This window comes from Porcisia hertigi, chromosome 28, assembly GCF_017918235.1.
Source record: "Porcisia hertigi strain C119 chromosome 28, whole genome shotgun sequence".
In the NCBI taxonomy this organism is placed as follows: Eukaryota; Euglenozoa; class Kinetoplastea; order Trypanosomatida; family Trypanosomatidae; genus Porcisia; species Porcisia hertigi.
In genome coordinates this window covers 777,725-797,984 of record NC_090587.1, presented here as the reverse complement: position 1 = coordinate 797,984, position 20,260 = coordinate 777,725, and the positions used below count along the sequence as shown (strand labels likewise).

Here is a 20,260-nt window from a genome sequence, read left to right as displayed (position 1 = left end):
TACATCATCCGTGCCTCATCTCTCTCTTCTGCTCTTTGGTGTCTGCCCGGGAGGGACTCTCCTGGATTAAAAAAAAATATAAATAATTTTTTTTTGTGAAAAGGGGGCATCATCAAAATATGTCCTCGAAATCGACAAAGAGTAATCTAAATCACACTGTTGGTCTTGTTCACAGACACCCTTCTTTCCTTCCTCCCCCCTCTGCTCTGCCCCCCCCCCCCTCAATTGGATCAATAAGCACAGCAGGGAGCGGGGAGAGAAAAGTATTGAGCAACATAAAAACAAAAGGATGACACCCGCTTAGTGAAGGATACACCGTTTTGTCCTCCTTGGAGTAGGGAGACCGAGTGAGGGGAGGAGCGAAGATGGATGTGAAAATATGCCGAGCTTCGCGCGAGATCCACCTGACATGGCGCTGCGTCTCTCTCTCCCACTTGCGCGCGCAGATTTGGTGACGCCTTCCTGCTCTGAGTCACACTCAGCCAATCTTTGAGGTCCTCTACCTCTCTGCGTTACGGCGGCATCGCATGTATCCGCTGGTGCGTGTTGTCTGCAGGCCTTTTTTTTTCTCGTGATACCGCCTCTCGGGCACTTCCCATCCAACTTGCGCGTTTTTTTTTCTTTCTCATTCTCCAAGATATCGCGTGAAACGCCACGCGGAACCTCTTCTCTTTGTCTCGTATTATAACTTGGTGCAGGTCGTTGCTTCCAGGTGCGCGCGCGTGTGTGTGTGTGTTCGGGGTAGGGGAGGAGCGCATCTTTTCCAACACGTGCTACGTGCTCACCACCACCACCACCACCACCACCAGGGAGTTGCACCAGACACAGGCGTGCACTCGGGCTATACAACGCTTACTAGAAAGGTGGAAACGAAGAACAACATACATTACAGGAGGACATGTCATCCCGCGACAACCTTGCTCACTCGCCGACGCAGGCGGACGCCCTGCCCACGGACGAGGCAGCTGCCATCGCTGCTAGTTACGAGCGAGGGCGCTTCACTACTTATTACGTTGACTGCGCAAGGCTTCCGTGTGGGGAGTTGACAGCTATGAGGGCGCCACCGAATAGCGCTACGTCGATGGGTAGAGACCTGCACAACAGCGCTGCAGCCGCCTCCCTTCTAACTCTTGGAGACTTCAGCATGCTCCCATACCCCGAGTACGCCAACCGCAGAGGCAAAATCCTGAATAGGCCCTTGTACCACCATCACCTCAAATCATGAGAGCCAATCAATACATGCCGGCTACGAGTTAATCATGGATGAATGAATGAGTGAGTGAGTGAGTGGTTGAGGGTTTTTTTTTAAAGGTATTTCGTAACGCTACCTTTTCCCTCTTACTTCAGTGCGATGGCGTACATTTTCTTCTCGCGGGCGAACTACGACCCCTCCCTCCCCCCTCCCCTCCTCCCCGTTACCACGCTCCTCCGCAGCGCCACTGGGGGGTTGCCTTGTCTCCACCAGCCTCTGCGGCAGGGTCACAGAGGTGTGCTCCTTCCCCCATCTGACCCCCAACTCCTTTTTTTTGTTCCACTCATTACTCCTGCGCTCCTCTCCTAACACGTCATAATCACCATTACCACACGGATGCAAAAGCCAAACTCGACCACACATCTTCTCGCCGGGGTATACCAGCAAGGGCAAGGCGTTCATCTCTCCTCTCGTGTTATGTGGACGCGCCGAAGCGCGGCATGAAGTGGAGGGAGCAGCAGAGCGACGACACAAACGTAGTGCACTTGGCAACATCTAATTACCCCGTCTTCCTTGCATCACGAATACACCCTATTCCTGCCAATGGTCTCGTTAGATTCGCTAGCCATGGTCGAGATCAGCGTCCAGGATCCCGTGACTCTTCACGAGCGTGTCTTTTGTTGTGCCTTGGGGCCACTCCTCACCCACATGCGGTACTTCGAGCCCGTTATTAAACGACAAATGGGCGGTGCGAAGGTGCCGCCATCCTCCTCGGCGGCGGCTTCCGTCCTCACACTCCGTGCGCGATGCGATCACGTCACATTCCAGTGGCTGATTGACTGGATGAGTGGCAAATCTCCACCAATCACAAAAAGCAACGTTGTGAGCATCTGCCTGTCCTCGAGTTTTCTGCAGATGCAAGAGCTTTTCGACAACGCGCTCATGTTTCTCGGCGCGCACCTGCAGGATATCGTCTTGTCTACCTTCGACCTGAGGAGCTTGCCGACGCACTTGGTGCTACGACTAAGTCACGTAGTGCGCGACACCGACCTCGCTGCCATACTTATACGCCTTTACGAGGAGCAGAGCGCGGATCACCCGAACCGCACCTTTGTTGCGTCGCTGCTGCAGCATTATGCATGCCGTCAAGTAGGCGTGGTTGATAGCGCGGAGGATATCCGGCCAACGGCCGCGTCGATGACAGGCACCGACCACGTTGACCAAAATGGAGGTTCACAAGTCGGCTTGCCAGTGACGTCCGGTGGTGAGTTTTCTCTGCCTTCCACCTGTAGTTTGCGCTGGTGCCGCTTGTGCGGGGGGCTGTTTGATGAGGGCGAGATGCACCGACTCTGCCGCGCCTCTAAGCTCTCCGTTCCAAAGTGCCCATCAGTGGGAGGTCAGACGCCGTGCGTTGGACCACGTGGCGAGCTCTTCACCACCCATACTGCATCACGGCGCGCAATGCCGATCGTTCTCGAGACGCCACCAGCACTCAAAGGCGGTGGTGTTTCTGCCTTTCCGCCGAATGAGAAGTCCAGGCCACTACTTCCCGCAGAGCTGGAGCGGTGGGCGTGGCGCATTATCGGTGCGACCCGGTTTGTGGGCTGTCGGCGTTGCTTTCACCTAGTGAACCTCCTCGACGTGCCAAAGCATCAATGCTCGGATTTGCCGCAGAGATTCTCGTCTTTGGACAATGCGACTGGAGACATCACTTACCTCGTGCGCTGGTTCAACTACTGTGCTGAAAAGGGTGTGTACGAGCAGGAGGGTGGTCTAACGCCAATGCAATATAGAGGGCCGCCTCACATACTCGCTGAAGAGGTCGTGGGCGTGCCCACGCTCATCTCAAGGTGTACGGCCAACACCACTGCCAGTGAGGCTGCGCGCCGTAAGGGCAAGAGGGCGTCAGGGATGGCGGCCACGGGGGTGGTGGTGGAGGGTAGCCCTGATGGCTCCCCTACCACTGCTCCTACGTCGCAGCACACGGGCAACGTTAGTTTCTGGGCCACAGTGCCGTTTTACGCGAGCGAGGTCATGAGCAAAAATGTTGTAGATATCGACATCATCAACTACGTGGAGCGGCAGCGCCGGTTTGAGATTGAGGCGCAGCAGCGCAAGGCGTCCGTGGCGCAGAACTCTGTGTTGATGTGTTTGTCCATTTCTCCTGCTGTTGCCGGGACTCCAGGAAGCCGTGCTGGCACTCAGCTGGCCTCGTCGTCTTCATTCTCTCCGCGTCCTCTATCCACCGTGAGTGGCGCTGTGGGCCGTGGCAGGGTTGACGTCAGCGGCACCCAACCACGCACGGTGTCTTCTACCTCACGATACGGTTTGCTGACGTCCTCATACCGCCTATAGGCGTACCATGTTTTTGTCGGCTCCCGTGACTCGAAGTTTCGGGGGTGTCAATATCATGACTCCCCCCACCCACCCCCCCTTCCCCTGTCACCCCATATTTTTTTTTTCTATTCAAGGCCCCCTGTCGATATCCTTTGGTGACACAGTGATTTATACGTAGCGTTGTGCAACAAGAAAAATTACTTTATCTCTCTTTCTCTGCGTACCGGTCGAAGGGGTACGTGTCCACGTGCTTCTCGGCGCATCCCTCGCGGCTTTGGTACACACAGAATGAGGAGGGGAGCAGATACTTGTGTGTCGCTGTGGGGGTTGTCATTGTGTCAAGCACGGCGCTTAACCGGGGCTAGACGTGACAATGCTGTTGTTCTTTAGTCGCAGCATCGAGGCGTTGTGCAACAAAGTTGTTCTTCTTTGCGTTTCCTATGCCACCTTCTTCCCCCATTCCCCCGGGCGATGCTGAAGTTCATTAATGTGATGGATGTGTGACTGACGTGACCGCTTGCACCCCCCCCCACCTCCCTCCCTTCTTCTACCCCCGGCTCGAAAGTAGACAGCATACACTCTGACTCATCTAGACATCCCATATCCAAGTTGAGGTCAGTGTAACTCCCCCCCCCCCAAAAAAAAAAAAGATCTGAGCTCACACAGCAACGCAGAGGACAAGGGCTTAGTATGCGTTGTCTGCGTACTCGTCAGCCGCACAACTGCACTTCCCTGTTCCCCCTTGCCACCAACCGTCATGTGCACAGTGACGATGCGGCATTGAGCGCAAGTGCCCTTCCTGGCCAATTTGCAAATGCATCAAGAGACGTTCTAGTCGGCAATGCCTCGTTGACCAACAGCAGCACACCTGCAGCTGCTCCAGGTGTCGAATGGTGGCGGGAGTGGCCGAGTAGGGAGAGGCTGGAAAGAGTTGATACACTCACGTACCTGTTGGGTCGATATCCGCGCACATCAGCGGGAGTGGCCCCCTCAGCATCTGTGAACGGAGCCAGCGCGACCACCACTGTCCCCACGTCGTCGTCAAGACCAGCATCACAGGCACCAGCGGTGCTTGCATCCTCCTCATCTGCAAAGCAGCGACCGACGAAACAACAGAAGCTCAGCGCCCTCAGCGCGCACGCTGTTCCAGCACGGGCCCAGCTCATCCGTGCAACGTCTTCGTTACTTCAAAAAGAGCAGGGTGTGGGGCTTGCTAGGGCCAACCACCAGGACAAGTCTGCCGCCTCGGTGCCAGAGCCGGTTTCGGCTTCAGCGCCGACGCGTAAGCTCTTGGCCACATCGTCGGCAGATGCCACTGTCACTGGCGCCACCCCCTTCACGCAACTCTCTGTTGTGGAAAGGCGTGCGCGGCGGTGGCTGCGGCGTGATTGCCTTGCACAACGTCGCCTAGAACAACTACAGACTACAGCGGACGAGGCATGGCAGTCGCTTCTTGAGCACCCGCCCGCCCTCTACGCCGACGAAAAGGCTGTTGCCAGCAGGTTCGGGATGGGTGGCTACGTCACTCCACACACGCGGGGTTTTAGCGGGCTATTCCGGCAGCAGTGGCAGGACTTCCACGTGACCGAGATGGTGGTAGTAGACGTCGACCCATCATTGAGTACACGTGGAGAGGCGGCCCCGGCGGTTGAGGGCAGCGAAGGCGTCAGGCGAGTGGAGCAGCGTTTTGGGAGTTGCGGCGCTCGCCCGCTTTCTCGCGACTTCAGCTTCAGCATACCGCCACTGCCGTCGTCGGTGATGGAAAAGGGCGGGGTGGAGAGCCTGGCAGGGGAAAGGGAAACCCGAGTAGCCGAGGACTGTCGTCACGACGGAGTGCCCAAATCCGCCCCGCAAAGTGCGCAGATCGACTCTGCAGAGCCGTCGTTTTTTCAGGTAGACGTGGGTAAGCGCATTCGTCAACTGCAGGAGGAGGCGGTGGTGGCTAAGGATAGGCAGGCGGTGGTCGAGGCGCTCCTACGTGAAGAGAGGCGTCATTCGCCACGGATGCGGTCGGCCTCTGCCCCTGGATCGAGTCCACATGAGGGTAATGTTGGCACCATGCCAGGCGATGGTGAGCTGCAGGGCTCGTCCTCGCGCGGACGCGCCGCCGGGACATTTTTTGGCGTTGATTCCAGCACAGGGGCTGCGCCGCCTGACAGTGAGGCGGCATTGCGGCAGTGCGCCTCTAGCAGATGTGCACAAGGCGGCGACAATGGCGTTTTGGACTGCAGCGATGACGGAGAGCGGTGTCGTTATCTCCAGTGCACTCTGCACAAACAGCACATGGCCCACGGCAACGCACTGGCGCACATTGCACAGACCCTGCGAATCCACCCGCGCAGCATCAGTGTTGCGGGCATCAAGGACTACATTGGAGATACAGTGCAGCGGGTGCGACTCGAGAACGTGTCGCCTGCCGCCGCCCTCGAAGCAAATCGGCGATTCCGGCAGAAGGGCTTGCCGATGACCCTTTCCGACTTCTCATACGAGTCGCGGCCACTGATGCCCGGTGACCTGTTCGGCAACCACTTTCGCGTTGTTCTTCGTGATGTGTCAGTGCCACGTTCTGAACTGGCAGATGCCATCGCGGCCTTGGGCGAGAACGGCTTTCCGAACTACTACGGCTGCCAGCGTTTTTCGTGGTTTGGTGGCAGGCAGGATGCGGCATTCGCGCTGCTGCGCCACAACTGGTTGGCCTTTGCGTTTCTCTTCCTGAACTACACGGGCAAGGACCGTTCGCTGCGGGAGTTGCTCCAGCGGCCGAAGAAGTACCCACATCCTTCCCAGGACGAGTACCGCCGCCGTGTTGTGCGCCGTCTGCGCCAGATCGCGGTGGAGCCTACCGACCTCGATGTTGCACCGTTCTTGTCATGCCCACCGCTGAGCGCTGTCCTCTCACACGCTGACGGTCAGCCCTTCAACAAAACAGAGGAGCTCATTTGCACGCAGTTGCGCGAAGCCTACTTTGATTTGCATGTGCAGAGTCGCAGACTGACCGCGCAGCGCTTGTCAAGCTTCCTCTGGAACCAAGCGCTGACCCTTCGCCTGCACCATCTGGGTGCTGCCCAAGTGCTGGACGGCGACATGGTGGCCCCTGCTGCTCTCCGGCAGCTGTCCACCAGTGTCGAGGATCGCCGAGACTGGTTTCAGGCCTTTGGTGACCGAATAACCTCGGAGAACAGGGATCGTTACACTATTGAGGACGTTGTGCACCCAGGCTTCTCTTTTGACGGCATTGCGTTGCCTCAGAATATCGTCGGAGCCTACTACCGACAGATTTGCGACAAGTACAGTCTGGACTGGATGGCACAACACTCCCGCAGCGGCCTGAAGGACTTCCGCGAGCCGCCGCGACCGATCATTCGCAAACCACTAAACTTATCTTACGAGTACAACGAAGTCGCGTGCGTGTTGACGCTGCAGTTCGCATTGGAGCGAGGCTGCTATGCGAACGTTGCCTTATCTGAGCTCCTGAAGCCGTTGCGCTGCCTCGGCTCAGAGGCGGTGACCGTCTTACCGCTACCAGAGACACTCTGGGGCGAGCTCGGCGAGGAGGATCCTGGCTATGTCATGACCCTGCAGGACATCTACCAGGGTTACGAGGACGGCGTCGGTTTCATGAATGACGAGGCACCTGTGGAGGTAGCTAGAGGGTCAGAGTCAAAGGTGTGGGACCACGTAGGTCCGCTTTTCATTCCAGAGGCTCAGGACCCGTTCCGCAGGGCGCATCGGTGGGGTAGTCAACACCTCCTGCGCAACTCCGAACGCCGTGAGCGGGAGGCGGAGGACATGAAGCGGTTCTTGTTTGACAGACCACTGGCCAAGCAGCTAAAGGAAGGCGAGGTGGAAACGTATGCCGGCCACACAGTACCATTGCCACCCAACGCATCGGCAAAGCAGGTGTACGCAAAGGTGATGAGGCGCAAGCGGCGCTACGCTGGGTCGCCGCGGATGGTGCCGCGCATACCACGGTCAACGTCGTCCACGTCGCACCGCACCCGCAGTCGAGGCTCAACCAAGTCGCTGCCGCCTTTTCAGTCGCTCAACAAAAACGCGTGGAATTTCACCTGGTAGTCCGTCTGGTGTGTCAAGCAGGGGGGGGGGGGAGGGGATGCCCTTGGGCCAAGGTGCACGTGTTTGCGGAATCTTGACCGTTTTTTTTCTCATATACACATGTATACATATATATATATACATATATATATATATATACATGTTTACATTGTATTGCCTGGGGTAACGCCGTTTTACTGCTGCATTTCTTAAAAAAAATCATACATTTTTGAGTAAACGCCTTCAGGGCAGTTTTGTATTGGTGGAAATGTGTGGTGTGGACTCGGCTAACAAATGTAGCGCAACTATAGGGAAAAAAATCCAAGAAAACAGGAGGAACACATCCATCGCACGCACCCCCCTCCCCTTTTCTTCACATCGACATATGGGTACGTGTGCATGCACGGCCGTACTGGTCGGTTCCCAGACAGCACATGGTTGCGCAACAATGCCGTTGCCTCCTTGGCGAAGGTACACACACGTCTGTTGCACCAGCTGCACTCTTTTCTTGTTTGGTTGCACAGATGAGAGACGTGCGGTGGTGCCATTGACTTCTCTGGAGCTCAGCAGTTTGCACGTGCTCTTTTTAATTCTTTTCACCGTTGCTGATCCCCCCCCCCCCATCGCGTTCACTGTTTTCCTACATTTCACTAGACAACAACACACCCGCACGCGAACCACTGCCTTGCCCCATCTCCCAGTCTCCGCCCCATTTTCCTTAGCGCACACCACTAAACTCCCTTTCTTTGTTCCACCAATTGGTGTTGTGTGTGTGTGTGTGTGTGTGTGTTGTTAGTCGTGCTCAAGTCTGTCCCCCCCAAATCGTCTTGTATGCATGGGATTACTGGATTGCAGAGGGTGTTGTTACGCGTGTAGCCAAGCTTCTTCATTGCCAGTTGTTTTATTTGCTCTATTTGTAAGGAGTGTGAGATGCACAACGTGTACTCTTCCAAGGACCATGAGACGTCGCTGCCGTGGGGGCGTGGTGCTGTGACATCGCAGGCACCCGTGAGCATGCCTACACAGCAGTGGCGCAAGCCCAAGGATGATGCACCAGAGTACGACCCACAAATGTGGAGCAACACCGACACCTCCTACATTTCTACACTGGCCACGCACGCCATGACGTACCAGCACCCTTCCACGTCTGAGCAACCCGGACTGCGGCATCGAGGGACGGCAGCGTTTCTGTCGTCCTCATGGAAGACAACACCGCAGGACAATTGTGCGCCCCCGCATTCGAGGTTTCATTCAGTGCAACACCGCGGCCCCACGACATGTTTTGGTAGTCTGATACGGTGGTTATTACCGGGGCTCTACGCCAGATGGCAAGGTAATGTGAGCCCAGCGGATGTGCGTCGGCTTTCTACAAAGGAGCTCATTAGCCTCATGCAGCTTGCATTGTCTGCTGGCGAGGTGGATCAGTCAGCGATGCTGGCGAGGGAGCTCTCGAGCCGAAAGCTGACTCTGCAGATGAGTTCGTTCCCGAAGGAGTCTGTTCCACCTGCAGCTGAGGAGATGGTGCGCGGAGTTCCGAACCCGCTCAATCTTCGCACGCCTCCAACGTTTCCCCCACCGTATCCACTTGCCAGCGCGGGTGGGGACTTCAACGGTGGGAGTAGTGACGGCCTGTCTACCGCGTATCCTAGTGGCGCACGCGGTCCGTCACCCGCCGCTGCCTCGTGGCAGCATCAGCAGAGTGCTGCCACCTTTCACTCCAGCCGGTTCGAGAATCAACCCAGTCTCAGTAGCCTGAATGTATCGTCTTTCAGAGCGAGCGACTTGCTTCGGCCGTCCTTCGAGTACGCCTCTCCAGCGCCTTCCAGGAGCGGTGCTGGGGTGTGGCAGAGTTCCTTCTACGGGCCGGGCTCCAATGGTACTTGAACACAGGGCCCATCGTGGCGCCAGCACAAAGGTCCGTGCCGCGACGCCTAGGGGTTTCCTTTGATGTGTGGAGAAGGTAAAGCCCATGTTTCGGCGGTGTCTGTTCGTCTCCTTTACTCTCGAGGGAGGAGGAGCGGGGGCGATCTCATAAGTGGGACAAGGCTGGAAGGACAAACACTTCCATGTGCCTGTACGCAGAGGGCTGACGTTGCTATGACCTCGCTCTCCTCAATGCAGACGGGAACGCCCAAGAGCGTTTCTGAGCTGGAGGGCGGGGATGTGACACTTACACTCGGACACAGACCCACACACACACTGCGCAGTGTGTGTGTGTGTGTGTAAATGGTGGGCAAGTCGCGTGTTGCCGTCTGCTGTACCCCATCGTCTCCCTCGTTTTAGTGACACGATTCTTTCTGTCGCTCATATTTTAAAGGCCCAGAACACCCAATGTTTGACTGAATAGACGCACCTAAACCACAACAGCTGTTTCAGGCGCGCGCCTTCTCTCTTGGAGTAAGCCTCTCCTTGCGCGTGTGTGTATCCCCCTGAGGGGTTTCTCGATCTTCCGTCCTTCGTCACGTGCGAGAGCTACTCTAGCATGTGTGCCTGCCGCATTGGCGGCGCCCACCCCTCTGCGCCGCAGTGTTTTGAATTGTACAATGCGTGCCTCTTCACCCCCCCCCCTTTCCCCTCCACCACGCTTTTGTCCTCCTTCGCATTTACACTTCCCGATCTGATCTGTTGCTTCTGCCGTTGCTGTCTTGGGCTGTCCGGCACATGCGATTCGCATATTCACTGACTGGACGACAAGATACAAATTACGCGTCCATACACCGAAAAAAAAAACAGAGGAGACATTTAGGTGTCCATGTCGAGCATCGTGTCGTGACAGTGGTTCCTGTTTTCTCGCTGCTGTGCTCGCACATACTTGTTCCAGGCATTTCCCTTCGACATGTAGACGAATAGACACAGGCGTGAACGCTTAGACGCCTTTACTCGTACACATTCATCAGGCCACCTCGTGGCTGTCCTTTCAACGCACCGCCCACGCCTATTGGCGAGGGGGCAAGGGTGGTGTAAGGTGTCCAGTGCGCGCGCGCGCGCGACACACACACACACACAGGGCGTGGATGGGTGACCTTTTCTCTCGCAGTGGTGCTTGAGCTTGTCGCCGATAGACCTGGGGACACACGTGAGTGTATGGCCGATTCACTCGAAGAAGAATGTCCTGGACATCGGGAGTGGGAAGATGAAGTGAAGCAGCAGCAGCAGCAGCAGACGTGCCAGCATTCATCGGGCTCCGTTACACACAAGGCATCATTGAGCAGGAACAGGTGCGACGCTGTCCAAGTTGCCGTCAGCGACGCGCCATCACCTGCAATTTCTGGGGCTACAGCAGCTTTTCGTGGATCTCACACTAACACCAACAGTGTGAGGAGCACTAACGCTTCCACTCTTCCGGAGACTGCACGAGGGAGTGAGTGTCGCTTGGGTCATCGGGAACACGCTGGTCACTCCGCAGCTCAGACCTGCTCGAGCAAACATCACTATCGAGAACACATGCCAAGGCTTCGATCGACTGGAGTGCTTTCGGCAGATGCGTCGGGGTTTAACCCACCGTCTGTGTCGGCGTTGACCCCGCTCGAAATGGCCAGCGCATCCCCCCCAGCAGAATTTCGCGTCTCTGCCCCGTGTAATGCCGCTGCTCCTCCACCCTTGTCGCCGTCTTTCGAGAGGTCTGCGACTCTGGCAATGCCCTTCACACCGTACCCTGTACAGCAGGAAATGGGCAGCGCGATCACCGACGTTCTTCACTCCAGCAGTCCGCACGTCGTGCCTGTGGCAGTCGCGGAGGTTCCGACAGGGTGCGGGAAGACCATGGCGCTGCTGTCTAGCGTTTTGCGATATCAGCAGGAGCTAAAGCGCAAGAGCCCCCACGAGCTGGATTTGTATCTGCGTCCGAGGCGGCCACCGTGGCAGCAACAACGGTTGGCAGAGGAAAAGCGAAAGGTGTCTCCGAAATGCCGAGGTGGTCTGCGGGGTCCACGGCAACGCGCTGCTGCACTTTCTGCGCCCTGTGTGGGTGGAGACCAGGTCGACGAGTGCTGCGACGGGTGGTCGGTGCCGCCATGGTTCTTCAAGCATTTTCGCGTTAATTCAGAGCGGAAGATCCGTGCGGAGCTGGATGTGACTGCCTCGCAAGCGCTGCGCCGTCGCTTCCTGCCGCCGCCCTGCACTGTCTACTACGTTACGCGTACCCACGCACAGCTGCGACAGGCGGTGCGTGAGTTGCGCCGGCTGCATGGCGCGGCAACTGCTATTCGCATGAACATCCTCGGTAGTAGAGAGCGGTATTGCATTCACCCCAAGGTGATGCATGCCAAGGCAAATCACACGTTGCCAGTGGAGGGCAACAACCTGGGCGAGGTGTGTGACAAGCTCGTGTCGATGGGGCTCTGCGAGATGGTGGACAAGTACGACGAGCTTTCATGTAGTGCCATCGCGGGGCCGATCGGGCACCAGCGTGGCCAGATTTGGGACATTGAGGATCTCGTTCTAGAGGGGACCTCGCGCCACATGTGCCCCTACTACGCCGCCCGCGACCTGGTCTTCTTCGCCGACGTGAACTTCTGCACATACCCGTACTTGCTTGACCCGCTCATTCGCCATGAGACAAAGATGGAGGCAGCCCTGAAAAATAACGCCATTGTCGTCTTCGACGAGGCGCACAACGTCGCTGCGGTGTGCCAGGACGCACTCTCGCTGGAATGCCCCCGAGGCGTGCTGGCACTAATTCTGTCAGAACTAGAGCCCCTCGTGTCGAATCAAATGTTCCGGACAACTCAGGCAGTAAGTGGGGCCTCTTCTGCCACACCCGCAGTTGAAGATGGCTTCGCCACCATGCAGTACCCCAAAGAGCTCCACCTCGGCTCCTTCACCTTGGATGACATCATCTGCTTTCTGTGCGCTCTCTTTCGATCTCTCAGCGTATTTTTCGATGGCGCAGCAGAAGCTGCAAAACATCGCGAGGAGCGAGGAGGGAAACGCTGCCGTGGCGACGAGAAACCTTGGGATGAACGCAACGGTAGAGACGGCGGCGCCGCTTATTTGCAGGGGTGTGAGCTTGACCGACATCTGCGGAGCGACATGGAGGCTCATGTTACGGCACACCAGCAGCGCACCTCAGGACTGGGGCGCTGTGCCTCGACAACTCCATCATTCGCTTCCCTGGAGTTGTTCCAGCGCGCTTACGGCGTCATTATGGCTCTCGGCGTCACCTTCAATCCCTTTCTGTTTTCTATTTTTGGCCTCTCAATGCTGAAGCGATGGCTCCTGGTGCTCCGCTTCCTGTTCCAGAGGCCACAGTCCTTCGCCGTTGCGCTACGGTTGGCACCATCTTTGAATGAACCCATCAGCAGCAGCCCTGGCGACAGCGACACACACCGGTCACTCTTTGGTGAGTTCTCCGCTGCCGCGGGTGTGGCCCAAGTGCCACCGAGGCCTGATGGTGGGAGTGGCGTGGGTTGTATGAAGGCGGCTGCCGGGCAAGGGACAATTGACCTGCGGTGCCTCGACGGCAGCCTTGCCTTTTCGCACCTCCTGCGGACGGTCCACCGGGTTGTCTTGGCCTCCGGAACTCTCTCCCCCTTCACCCAGCTGGCTCGTGACCTCGGTGTGGAGGCGTCCCTGTGGCGCACAGTGGAGGGCCTTCACGTTGTGCCTCCTACCCAGTATAGCATCGCTGCACTGACCACGCTACCCGAGCCGTCAACAACAACCCATAATGGGGCGACAACGAAGGCGCCACCTCTGCCGCTGCGTTGTACGTACACCTCTCTTTCAAACCCAGTCTTCCTGAGAGCGGTGGCGCACGCTGTGGTTCAGCTAACGGAGGCACTACGCGAGAGCGGCGGCGGTGGGGTGCTGTTCTTTGTGCCCAACTACGCTGTCCTGGCGAGTTTGTCAAAATTGACGCGCGAGGCATTCCTGGCAGTGCGGCAAGATCACTTGCCATCCACTGCCGCGCCGGTTCAGCTGTTTCTGGAGCCGCGCAAGGCCGAGGCGCTTACAGCGGTTCTCTCCCAATTCCAGAGCTGCACCCAGGCACCGCGCTCTGGCACGGCGCTCTTTTTCTCAGTATACCGTGGGAAGGTGAGCGAGGGACTCGACTTCACAGACGACATGGCCCGCCTAGTGCTCTGTCTTGGGCTGCCGCTGCAGCCTCTGAGGTCGTGGAGAGTAATAGCACAGCGCGACTACAGCGGTCCGGAGTGGTATGTGACGGACGCTGTGCGCGCAGTGAACCAAGCGCTAGGCCGCTGCTTGCGCCATGTGCAGGACTATGGCGCTGTAGTGCTGCTGGACGAGCGCTACACGCAGCCCGTTTACCAACAGCGGCTGTCGAAGTGGTGCCGTGCAGCGATACAGACAGAGGTGGCCTTGCCGCAGCTCTGTGCGCGACTGCAGATGTCCTTCACGCAATGGCGTGGGGCGTTCCGCGCGCTTACCTCGGGCCCAGTAGCCTCGCCGACTCCCTCGGCAGGAACGAATCGTGCGGAGCAGAGGAATGGGGTCGTGGTTGCTGCCCAACAGGATCCGGTAAATCCAGCGCGAGCTCGTTTGGGAACGGAGAGGCTTCCCTTTACACGTGTGCAGCGTGCACTACCGGCAACCTCGCAGTCTCATCGTTCCGTTGTTGTAGGATCTAGCATCTCAACCGCCGAGCCGTTACTACACAAAGGCGGTACGACTTGTGTAGTACGTTCAGCACCCGACACCCACAAGGCTACTCGGCACACATCCACTACGAGCGATGACCTGTTTCACTCGCCTCTCGCCTGCACAGCTGTGAAGTTGCTGTATGAGGCCGCCGATGCGACTGGCGACGTCTCACGGAAAGACTTGCAGGATGCCATTCAGTCCCTGACGTCGAACTTCTTCGACGACAGCGGCAGTGAGAGAGGAGAGGGTGATGACAAATTTGAATGAAGTGTGTTCAGGACTGCTCCAGCCACTCTCCAAGGGATGCTGACCTCCCTCTAGCCCCCCCCCCCCCCACACCCCGAACGCCTTTGCCCCATGCCGACCATAAGTGAAAAGCCCACATCCGAGTTGGCGGGTTTGATTCGCACCGAGGCCGTTTTCGACACGCCGCTGAACTTCGTCACGGATGTGCTACCGAGCATGTGCGCCGATCTCGTGGACCGCCGACCGCGATCATCTCCTGTGCTTGTGTGGTCACCCTGCGCGGGATTGGTGGGTCGCCCTATTCCCCCTTTTCTCCCCTCAACTCCCGCCCCCCTCTCGCCGTTTTGCCTCTTAAATGTTTGATTTAGCCACGTGTTGGTGTATCGATCTTTGTTACTGGTGCTTCTTTCTCACTCAAGTTTTGGCGGGTTTTCCCATGGTTTCACTGCTCCATGACAGGCAGACACACGTACACACAAACACACACACACACGGTGAGTCGTCGCGGGTAAGATGAATTCACTGAAGATGCGGTGGGTAGAGTGCCCCCTGCTGGATGCTGCTGGTGTCGTTCTTCACCCGCCTCCAAGCAGCGACGACGACGAGGAGCCTATCGACCTTCTGAGCCGGCGCGAGGGGCACTGTTCCGCAGTCGTGTACCCGGCAACATCCATGGATGTCTCCTCCTCATCGCTACACTCAGCACGGGATTCGTGGGTGCTTGTATGCGGAGGCTACTCCAATGGCACTGTCTCCGCCACTCCGCTGGTGGCACGCACTGCTCTTCTGCCTGCGCTTCAGTGGGTACGACTGCCGCCGGTGGACGCGCTTGAGTGCGACGGCGCCACGCTGACGACGATTGTGTCGCTGCTTGGGGATAAAGTGATGTCAGCCACCGCAAATATTCTCCCGGCATCTTCCTGCGTCTATTCTGCTGCAGCCACTGTGGCCTACCTGTTTGGTGGCTTGGACGCTAACATGAACCGGCGTAACACGCTGTACGCTGTCTCATTGCACGTTGACAGAGACGTGACGCCTGTGATGGTGCAGGTGACTGAGGTGCCGTGCACCGGTACAATACCCCAGGCACGTGTGCGACATAGCGCAGGCGGCTACGGTGGTAACCTCTACATATTTGGAGGCGAAACAGACACCCAGGAGCAGTCAAGCGACCTGTATGTGTGCAACGTGCAAGCAGGGGTATGGCGACTCCTCGTTTCGCCGTCGTCGCTCCCGTCTCCGTCTCCGCGACTGCTGTCAGGCGGCCTGCTGTTTGTGGCACCTACCAGGTTTGTGCTCTACGGAGGATCGCATTTCGTGAATGGAGAGGTGCGCAGCTTTGCCGACGCGTGGAGTTTTGACCTCACCACGGCGGCGTGGTCAGCGGTGGTCCCTCAGCAGACGGAGGGCTGTACACCTGGCAAGGATGAGCAGCACGTTTTGCCTCCGTCGAACGGCCACGCCGGTGGTGTGGTTATTTTGCGACCATCAGGCTACGAGACCTGCGTGTGTGCGGCTTTTCTGGGCGGTAAGAACATCGCGGAGGGCGATGATGCTGTCAAACTCGTTTGCTTCCATGTTGAGGCGAACCGGATGGAGGCCTGCACGCGCTTTGCAGCGCCGGCAGCGGCTAGTGGTGACTCGCCTCACTGGCGCTATACCCCTGCTGTGGTGAACACAGAAAAGGGCCTGCTGCTGCTCGCTGGCCAGTGTCGCCATCCACAGATACCGTCTGCGTGGCTTCTCACTGTGGCCAGCGGTGGATCATCCTCATATTCGTTGTGACTCGAAAGATGCATGCGCCCCCACAGCAGGGGGGGGGGCACCTTCGTGGAAGGGGAGAGGCATCCGGGTCCAGTGCTCTGCTCTTGTGAGGTAGGCAAGCAGTGCTCCCCTCCCCCCGAGCCACCAAAACCAAGCTGCTTCTGGTGATGACAGGGTCACGTGGCTACGGGGTAGACAAGACCTGAGAGGGGGGGGGCGGAGGGGTTCTCACTGCAGATGGCGGCGGCAGTGTTGGTTCTGGGCATCCCTGCCACTGTCAAGACGTTTGAATCATCCATAATGATGAAGTAAGCGCTTACCTGACTCGAGGGTAGGTCTCCCGTCTTCATGGCCAATTACAGGGGTAGCGTGTGTGTAATAATTGAGGCCTCCCCCCCCTTGCGCGCGTAAAGAAGGTTATGATTGCTGTAACGCGTGTGGTTCGCTGCTTCGCAGCGCACAATAGGGATTGTGGCTGGCCGGGGGACAAGTTGTGACGAGCGGCTCGTGTGTTATTACAAAAGGTTCTCGCCGAGGGAAGAAACGAGGCCTCACGTTGAGGTCAGCCTCTTTGGTTGCCAGTGTAGTGGTCGTGGTTGACCCTTGTTGTAGCTTTTCACCTTGTTTCTGATTATCTGTTGTTGTCACACATTCATATCTGACCATCTTCCAAAGAGGGAAGAGTGGGGGAGGGGCAGGGGTGAGGCAAGGGGGTTCGCTAGTTTTTTTTTCCTGTGTAGCCCCCCCCTCCCCCGAAAAGAAAAACAAAAGTGTCTGTGCCCTCATGCACTTCGTTCCGAGTCCCATTACGCAGCGCTGATGAGCCTTGCTAAGATGCCTTTGGACAATATTGGCGTCGCCGCGGGCGATCAGGATATTTTGAAGCCCCACGGCGGGAGGTGAGGGCGCAGGCGCCTACCCCCCGCCTCCCCCTTTTCTTCGCGCATTCATCTACCCCTTTTTTTCCTCCGTGGTTTTCCCCTCAAGCGCACCGCTCGCGTTGCTCAGCGTGGGGGTTCGGCACCCAGTATCATTCGTGTCATCTCTCCGCCCCTCCTTTCTGAAGCATGATGCGCCGTTGCCCCCGCGCTCTGGAGGGCAACAAAAAGCTCTCATCTGAGTACCTGGTCCGGTCCCTCCAAGCACGCGGCACCAGCGTCTTCTTCGGGACGCCTGACTACTACCTACGCCCCCTCACTTCGTACCTAGCCGATCACACGGCAGCGGGTGAGTACGTGGTAGCAACGAGCTGCGGTAACGCCATGGCGATAGCGGCTGGTCACTACCTGTCCACCCTGCGCCCTCCGTGCGTGTTCATGCATGGCAGCGGGATCGGGGATGCCATGAGCCCCTTGTTGACCCTTTTTGATCAGGATGCCTACCGCATGCCATGCTTGATGCTCATCAGCTGTCGCGACAAGATCGACACCGCTGATGGGCAGTTAAGGTCAGGGTTGGCTTTACAGGGCCGACTGACGGAGCACAGCTTGGCCGCTGTCGGCATCCCGTACTCGATTGTGGGCGACAGCCTTGACATTGAAAGGAACTGGGACGTGATAATGGAGAAGGCGTACCACCACATGGCTGCTGCGAAGACGCCATTTGCGGTGCTACTGGAGCCCGGTACACTGATGCCATACAAGCAGCGGCGTCCCGACGCGGACACGATTCCTGCAGCGCCCCTTGATACCTACACAGTTGCCAATCAAGTGTGTCGCCAGTTCAACACGACGGATGTGTTTGTGTGCAGCTGCGGCAGTGTGCAGAAATCGCTGCGCCGTGCGCGCGCGTCGGTTTCCACCGACCCAGCTGCACAGGATCTTCTTCTTGCTAACTCACTGGGTCATGCAACAGGCGTGGCGACAGGTATTGCATTGTCACGACCGTCGCTGCAGGTGGTCTGCATCGAAGGCGACGGGGCGGCCTTGGCGCACCTGAACGCGATGGCGACCAACGGTGGCCTCCAAGCGGTCAAGGACGCCTCCACCGGTGCGGGGTTGCTGCGCAACTTCAAGCACATCGTCGTAAACGACGGCTCCTACTCACTGGAGGGCGGTCAAGCCTCAGCGGCCTTCGACGCTTCGCTGACCGGTGTGGCCAAGGCCTGTGGGTACTTTGCCGTGCGCGAGGAGCCTGTGATCGAGCTTGGCGATCTCGTCGCTGCTCTTGCGGAGCTGCGTCAGTGCGATGGTCCGGCCTTCCTGGAGACGGTTGTGAGCAAAGCAAGACCCTCTTCGGCTGACGGTGTGGCGCGGCGGGATTTGCAGGCGGATAAGCTCCGCTTCACTGAGTTCTTGAGTCGAGCTACGGCGTGACCGTGTGCGTGCCGGTCTACTGTGCATCACAGAAGAAGAAGGCAGAGACGGAGAGGGGGGGGGGGGGGGGTGATAAGTTAGAAGTGACACAGCACAGCGCTCGTTGGCGTGGCACTGCTGCCGTTGCAAACTGGCAGAAAATAAAAATTTCGATCAAGACGTACCCCTGCGGCTGAAGGCTGTTGATCGTCTCACCCCGAGGGTGAACAACCCCATCCCCCCCAAAAGGGCGGTATGGCAAGGCCGAACATGTTTGCCACGCCTCGGCGGTGTGATGGGCTTGCATGGTGTTACTATCACTACTCCTGTCCACCTCACATCTCTGCGCCGCTATACCCAGCGCGCATGGATCCTTTTTCCCTCTTTATCAATGCAATTTTTTTTTTTTCCTGCTTGCCACTGAGCACCCCAAAGACCTGTGTGAGTGACCTTGGACATGCGACATCTGCTGTATCGCTGCAGCAATAACAAGCGAGATGGAAATCACGGCCCAAGGATAGGAGGAGGCGCTATACATCTGCCCACACACGCGTCCATTGCAATGTTTGGCAGGTCCTTGTAGGCTCTAGTGGTACCTGGCGCTCGACCCGCCGCGTCTACCACACAACACACAGGGGTCTTCCATTTGTCTCCGTGTACTAGATGCATCTGCGAACGAAAAGCTTCCTGTCCTCGACTGTGAGGCGCATCCCCGGGCTTCGGACAATGCTTTAATGGAACAAGGCTCAACCTAGGGCAACAGAAAAACAAACAAGAGTGTGTTGTTCAAGAAGGAGAAATGCCACCCAGATCTCGACGTATGTGTGTGGCCCTGCAACGCATATTTGCTTGGCGCGGGGGTGGGGTGAGTGAGGAAAGCACCCTCAGAAAGAGGAGGACAGCGCTTGACTGCTCATGCAATGCCCCCCCCCCCTCCGCCGCCGCCGACCGGACACACGCACACAGCCATCCATTGCACGTAACGGTGGCGTTCGGCTTGAACAACGGCGACGCTGAGCTGAAGAGAAGGTGTGCGTTGATGCAGAGGAGCGGGGGGGGGTGCCGAGGAGAGGAGTATAGGGGATCAACAAGGCGTGGTGGAAAGGAAAGACCATACACTTACTTAAAAACATCCTTGATGGTTGGTTGGGAGCACGGCGGATGTTAGGAGGGGGGGGGTTGCTGCGCGCCTTGGGCCTCCGCGCCTGTTACTGTGTATGCTAGGAGCTGTCGTCCCAAGCCAGGTGTCGGTGCTGGCGTCGCTGCCCCGCTGGAGAGTGTGTTTGCGGCAGCGTTGGTGGGTGCTTTATGGGTGGCGCAGACGTTGGAGTCTCTCGGTGTTCGCGGGTCCAATTGGCATTGCTGGGGTCACCAGATGACGCAGTCCGCAGCGGGGGAGGCACCCAGGATGCTGACGAAGGCGTATCCTCCACGTCAGCATCCTTCAAAGCTCGGCGCACCCAGCGCTTGACACTAGTGTCTGTCGCATCCGTCCACTGGACTCCCCATGATTGCGTGCTGAGCACAACGTCTCGGAAGGTGCGAAAAGTCGCTTGCATGTCGTTGTCGTGTGTCCGTGGCGGCGGCCGCTGCGTCGTGTTGTACAGATCGTAGTCTTCCCTGCGCGGTATGCCACCGTAGGGGTCGCACACGAAGGCCCGTGCTGACAACGCGATTGGGTCCGCGTCTGGATAAAGCCACGTCGGCTGCTCCTTCGACGTGGGGAGGGTAGCGCTGGGCGGGGGGGGCGTGGGTTCCATTTGTTGCG

The 20,260-nt window shown here is 57.8% G+C and overlaps 8 protein-coding genes across 8 annotated transcripts; 7 read left to right on the top strand and 1 right to left on the bottom strand.

Moving 5' to 3' along the window:
* Window positions 1-898: 898 nt before the first annotated feature.
* On the top strand, window positions 899-1,225 carry JKF63_03587 (uncharacterized protein; the record flags this gene model as incomplete). Its single annotated transcript, XM_067899588.1, has 1 exon — window positions 899-1,225. The coding sequence occupies one exon, from the start codon at window positions 899-901 to the stop codon at window positions 1,223-1,225; it is 327 nt and encodes a 108-aa protein (XP_067755827.1).
* Window positions 1,226-1,819: 594 nt separating this feature from the next.
* Window positions 1,820-3,547, top strand: JKF63_03586 (uncharacterized protein; the record flags this gene model as incomplete). Its single annotated transcript, XM_067899587.1, has 1 exon — window positions 1,820-3,547. The coding sequence occupies one exon, from the start codon at window positions 1,820-1,822 to the stop codon at window positions 3,545-3,547; it is 1,728 nt and encodes a 575-aa protein (XP_067755826.1).
* A 672-nt stretch (window positions 3,548-4,219) lies between these two features.
* On the top strand, window positions 4,220-7,603 carry JKF63_03585 (uncharacterized protein; the record flags this gene model as incomplete). Its single annotated transcript, XM_067899586.1, has 1 exon — window positions 4,220-7,603. The coding sequence occupies one exon, from the start codon at window positions 4,220-4,222 to the stop codon at window positions 7,601-7,603; it is 3,384 nt and encodes a 1,127-aa protein (XP_067755825.1).
* Window positions 7,604-8,512: 909 nt separating this feature from the next.
* Window positions 8,513-9,466, top strand: JKF63_03584 (uncharacterized protein; the record flags this gene model as incomplete). Its single annotated transcript, XM_067899585.1, has 1 exon — window positions 8,513-9,466. One exon carries the CDS (start codon window positions 8,513-8,515, stop codon window positions 9,464-9,466), a length of 954 nt encoding a protein of 317 aa, XP_067755824.1.
* Window positions 9,467-11,113: 1,647 nt separating this feature from the next.
* Window positions 11,114-14,455, top strand: JKF63_03583 (uncharacterized protein; the record flags this gene model as incomplete). The annotated part of the gene is made up of 1 exon (XM_067899584.1): window positions 11,114-14,455. One exon carries the CDS (start codon window positions 11,114-11,116, stop codon window positions 14,453-14,455), a length of 3,342 nt encoding a protein of 1,113 aa, XP_067755823.1.
* A 492-nt stretch (window positions 14,456-14,947) lies between these two features.
* On the top strand, window positions 14,948-16,219 carry JKF63_03582 (uncharacterized protein; the record flags this gene model as incomplete). The annotated part of the gene is made up of 1 exon (XM_067899583.1): window positions 14,948-16,219. One exon carries the CDS (start codon window positions 14,948-14,950, stop codon window positions 16,217-16,219), a length of 1,272 nt encoding a protein of 423 aa, XP_067755822.1.
* Window positions 16,220-17,265: 1,046 nt separating this feature from the next.
* Window positions 17,266-18,513, top strand: JKF63_03581 (uncharacterized protein; the record flags this gene model as incomplete). Its single annotated transcript, XM_067899582.1, has 1 exon — window positions 17,266-18,513. The coding sequence occupies one exon, from the start codon at window positions 17,266-17,268 to the stop codon at window positions 18,511-18,513; it is 1,248 nt and encodes a 415-aa protein (XP_067755821.1).
* Window positions 18,514-19,712: 1,199 nt separating this feature from the next.
* JKF63_03580 (uncharacterized protein) lies at window positions 19,713-20,252 on the bottom strand (the record flags this gene model as incomplete). Its single annotated transcript, XM_067899581.1, has 1 exon — window positions 19,713-20,252. One exon carries the CDS (start codon window positions 20,250-20,252, stop codon window positions 19,713-19,715), a length of 540 nt encoding a protein of 179 aa, XP_067755820.1.
* Between the last annotated feature and the right edge of the window lie 8 nt (window positions 20,253-20,260).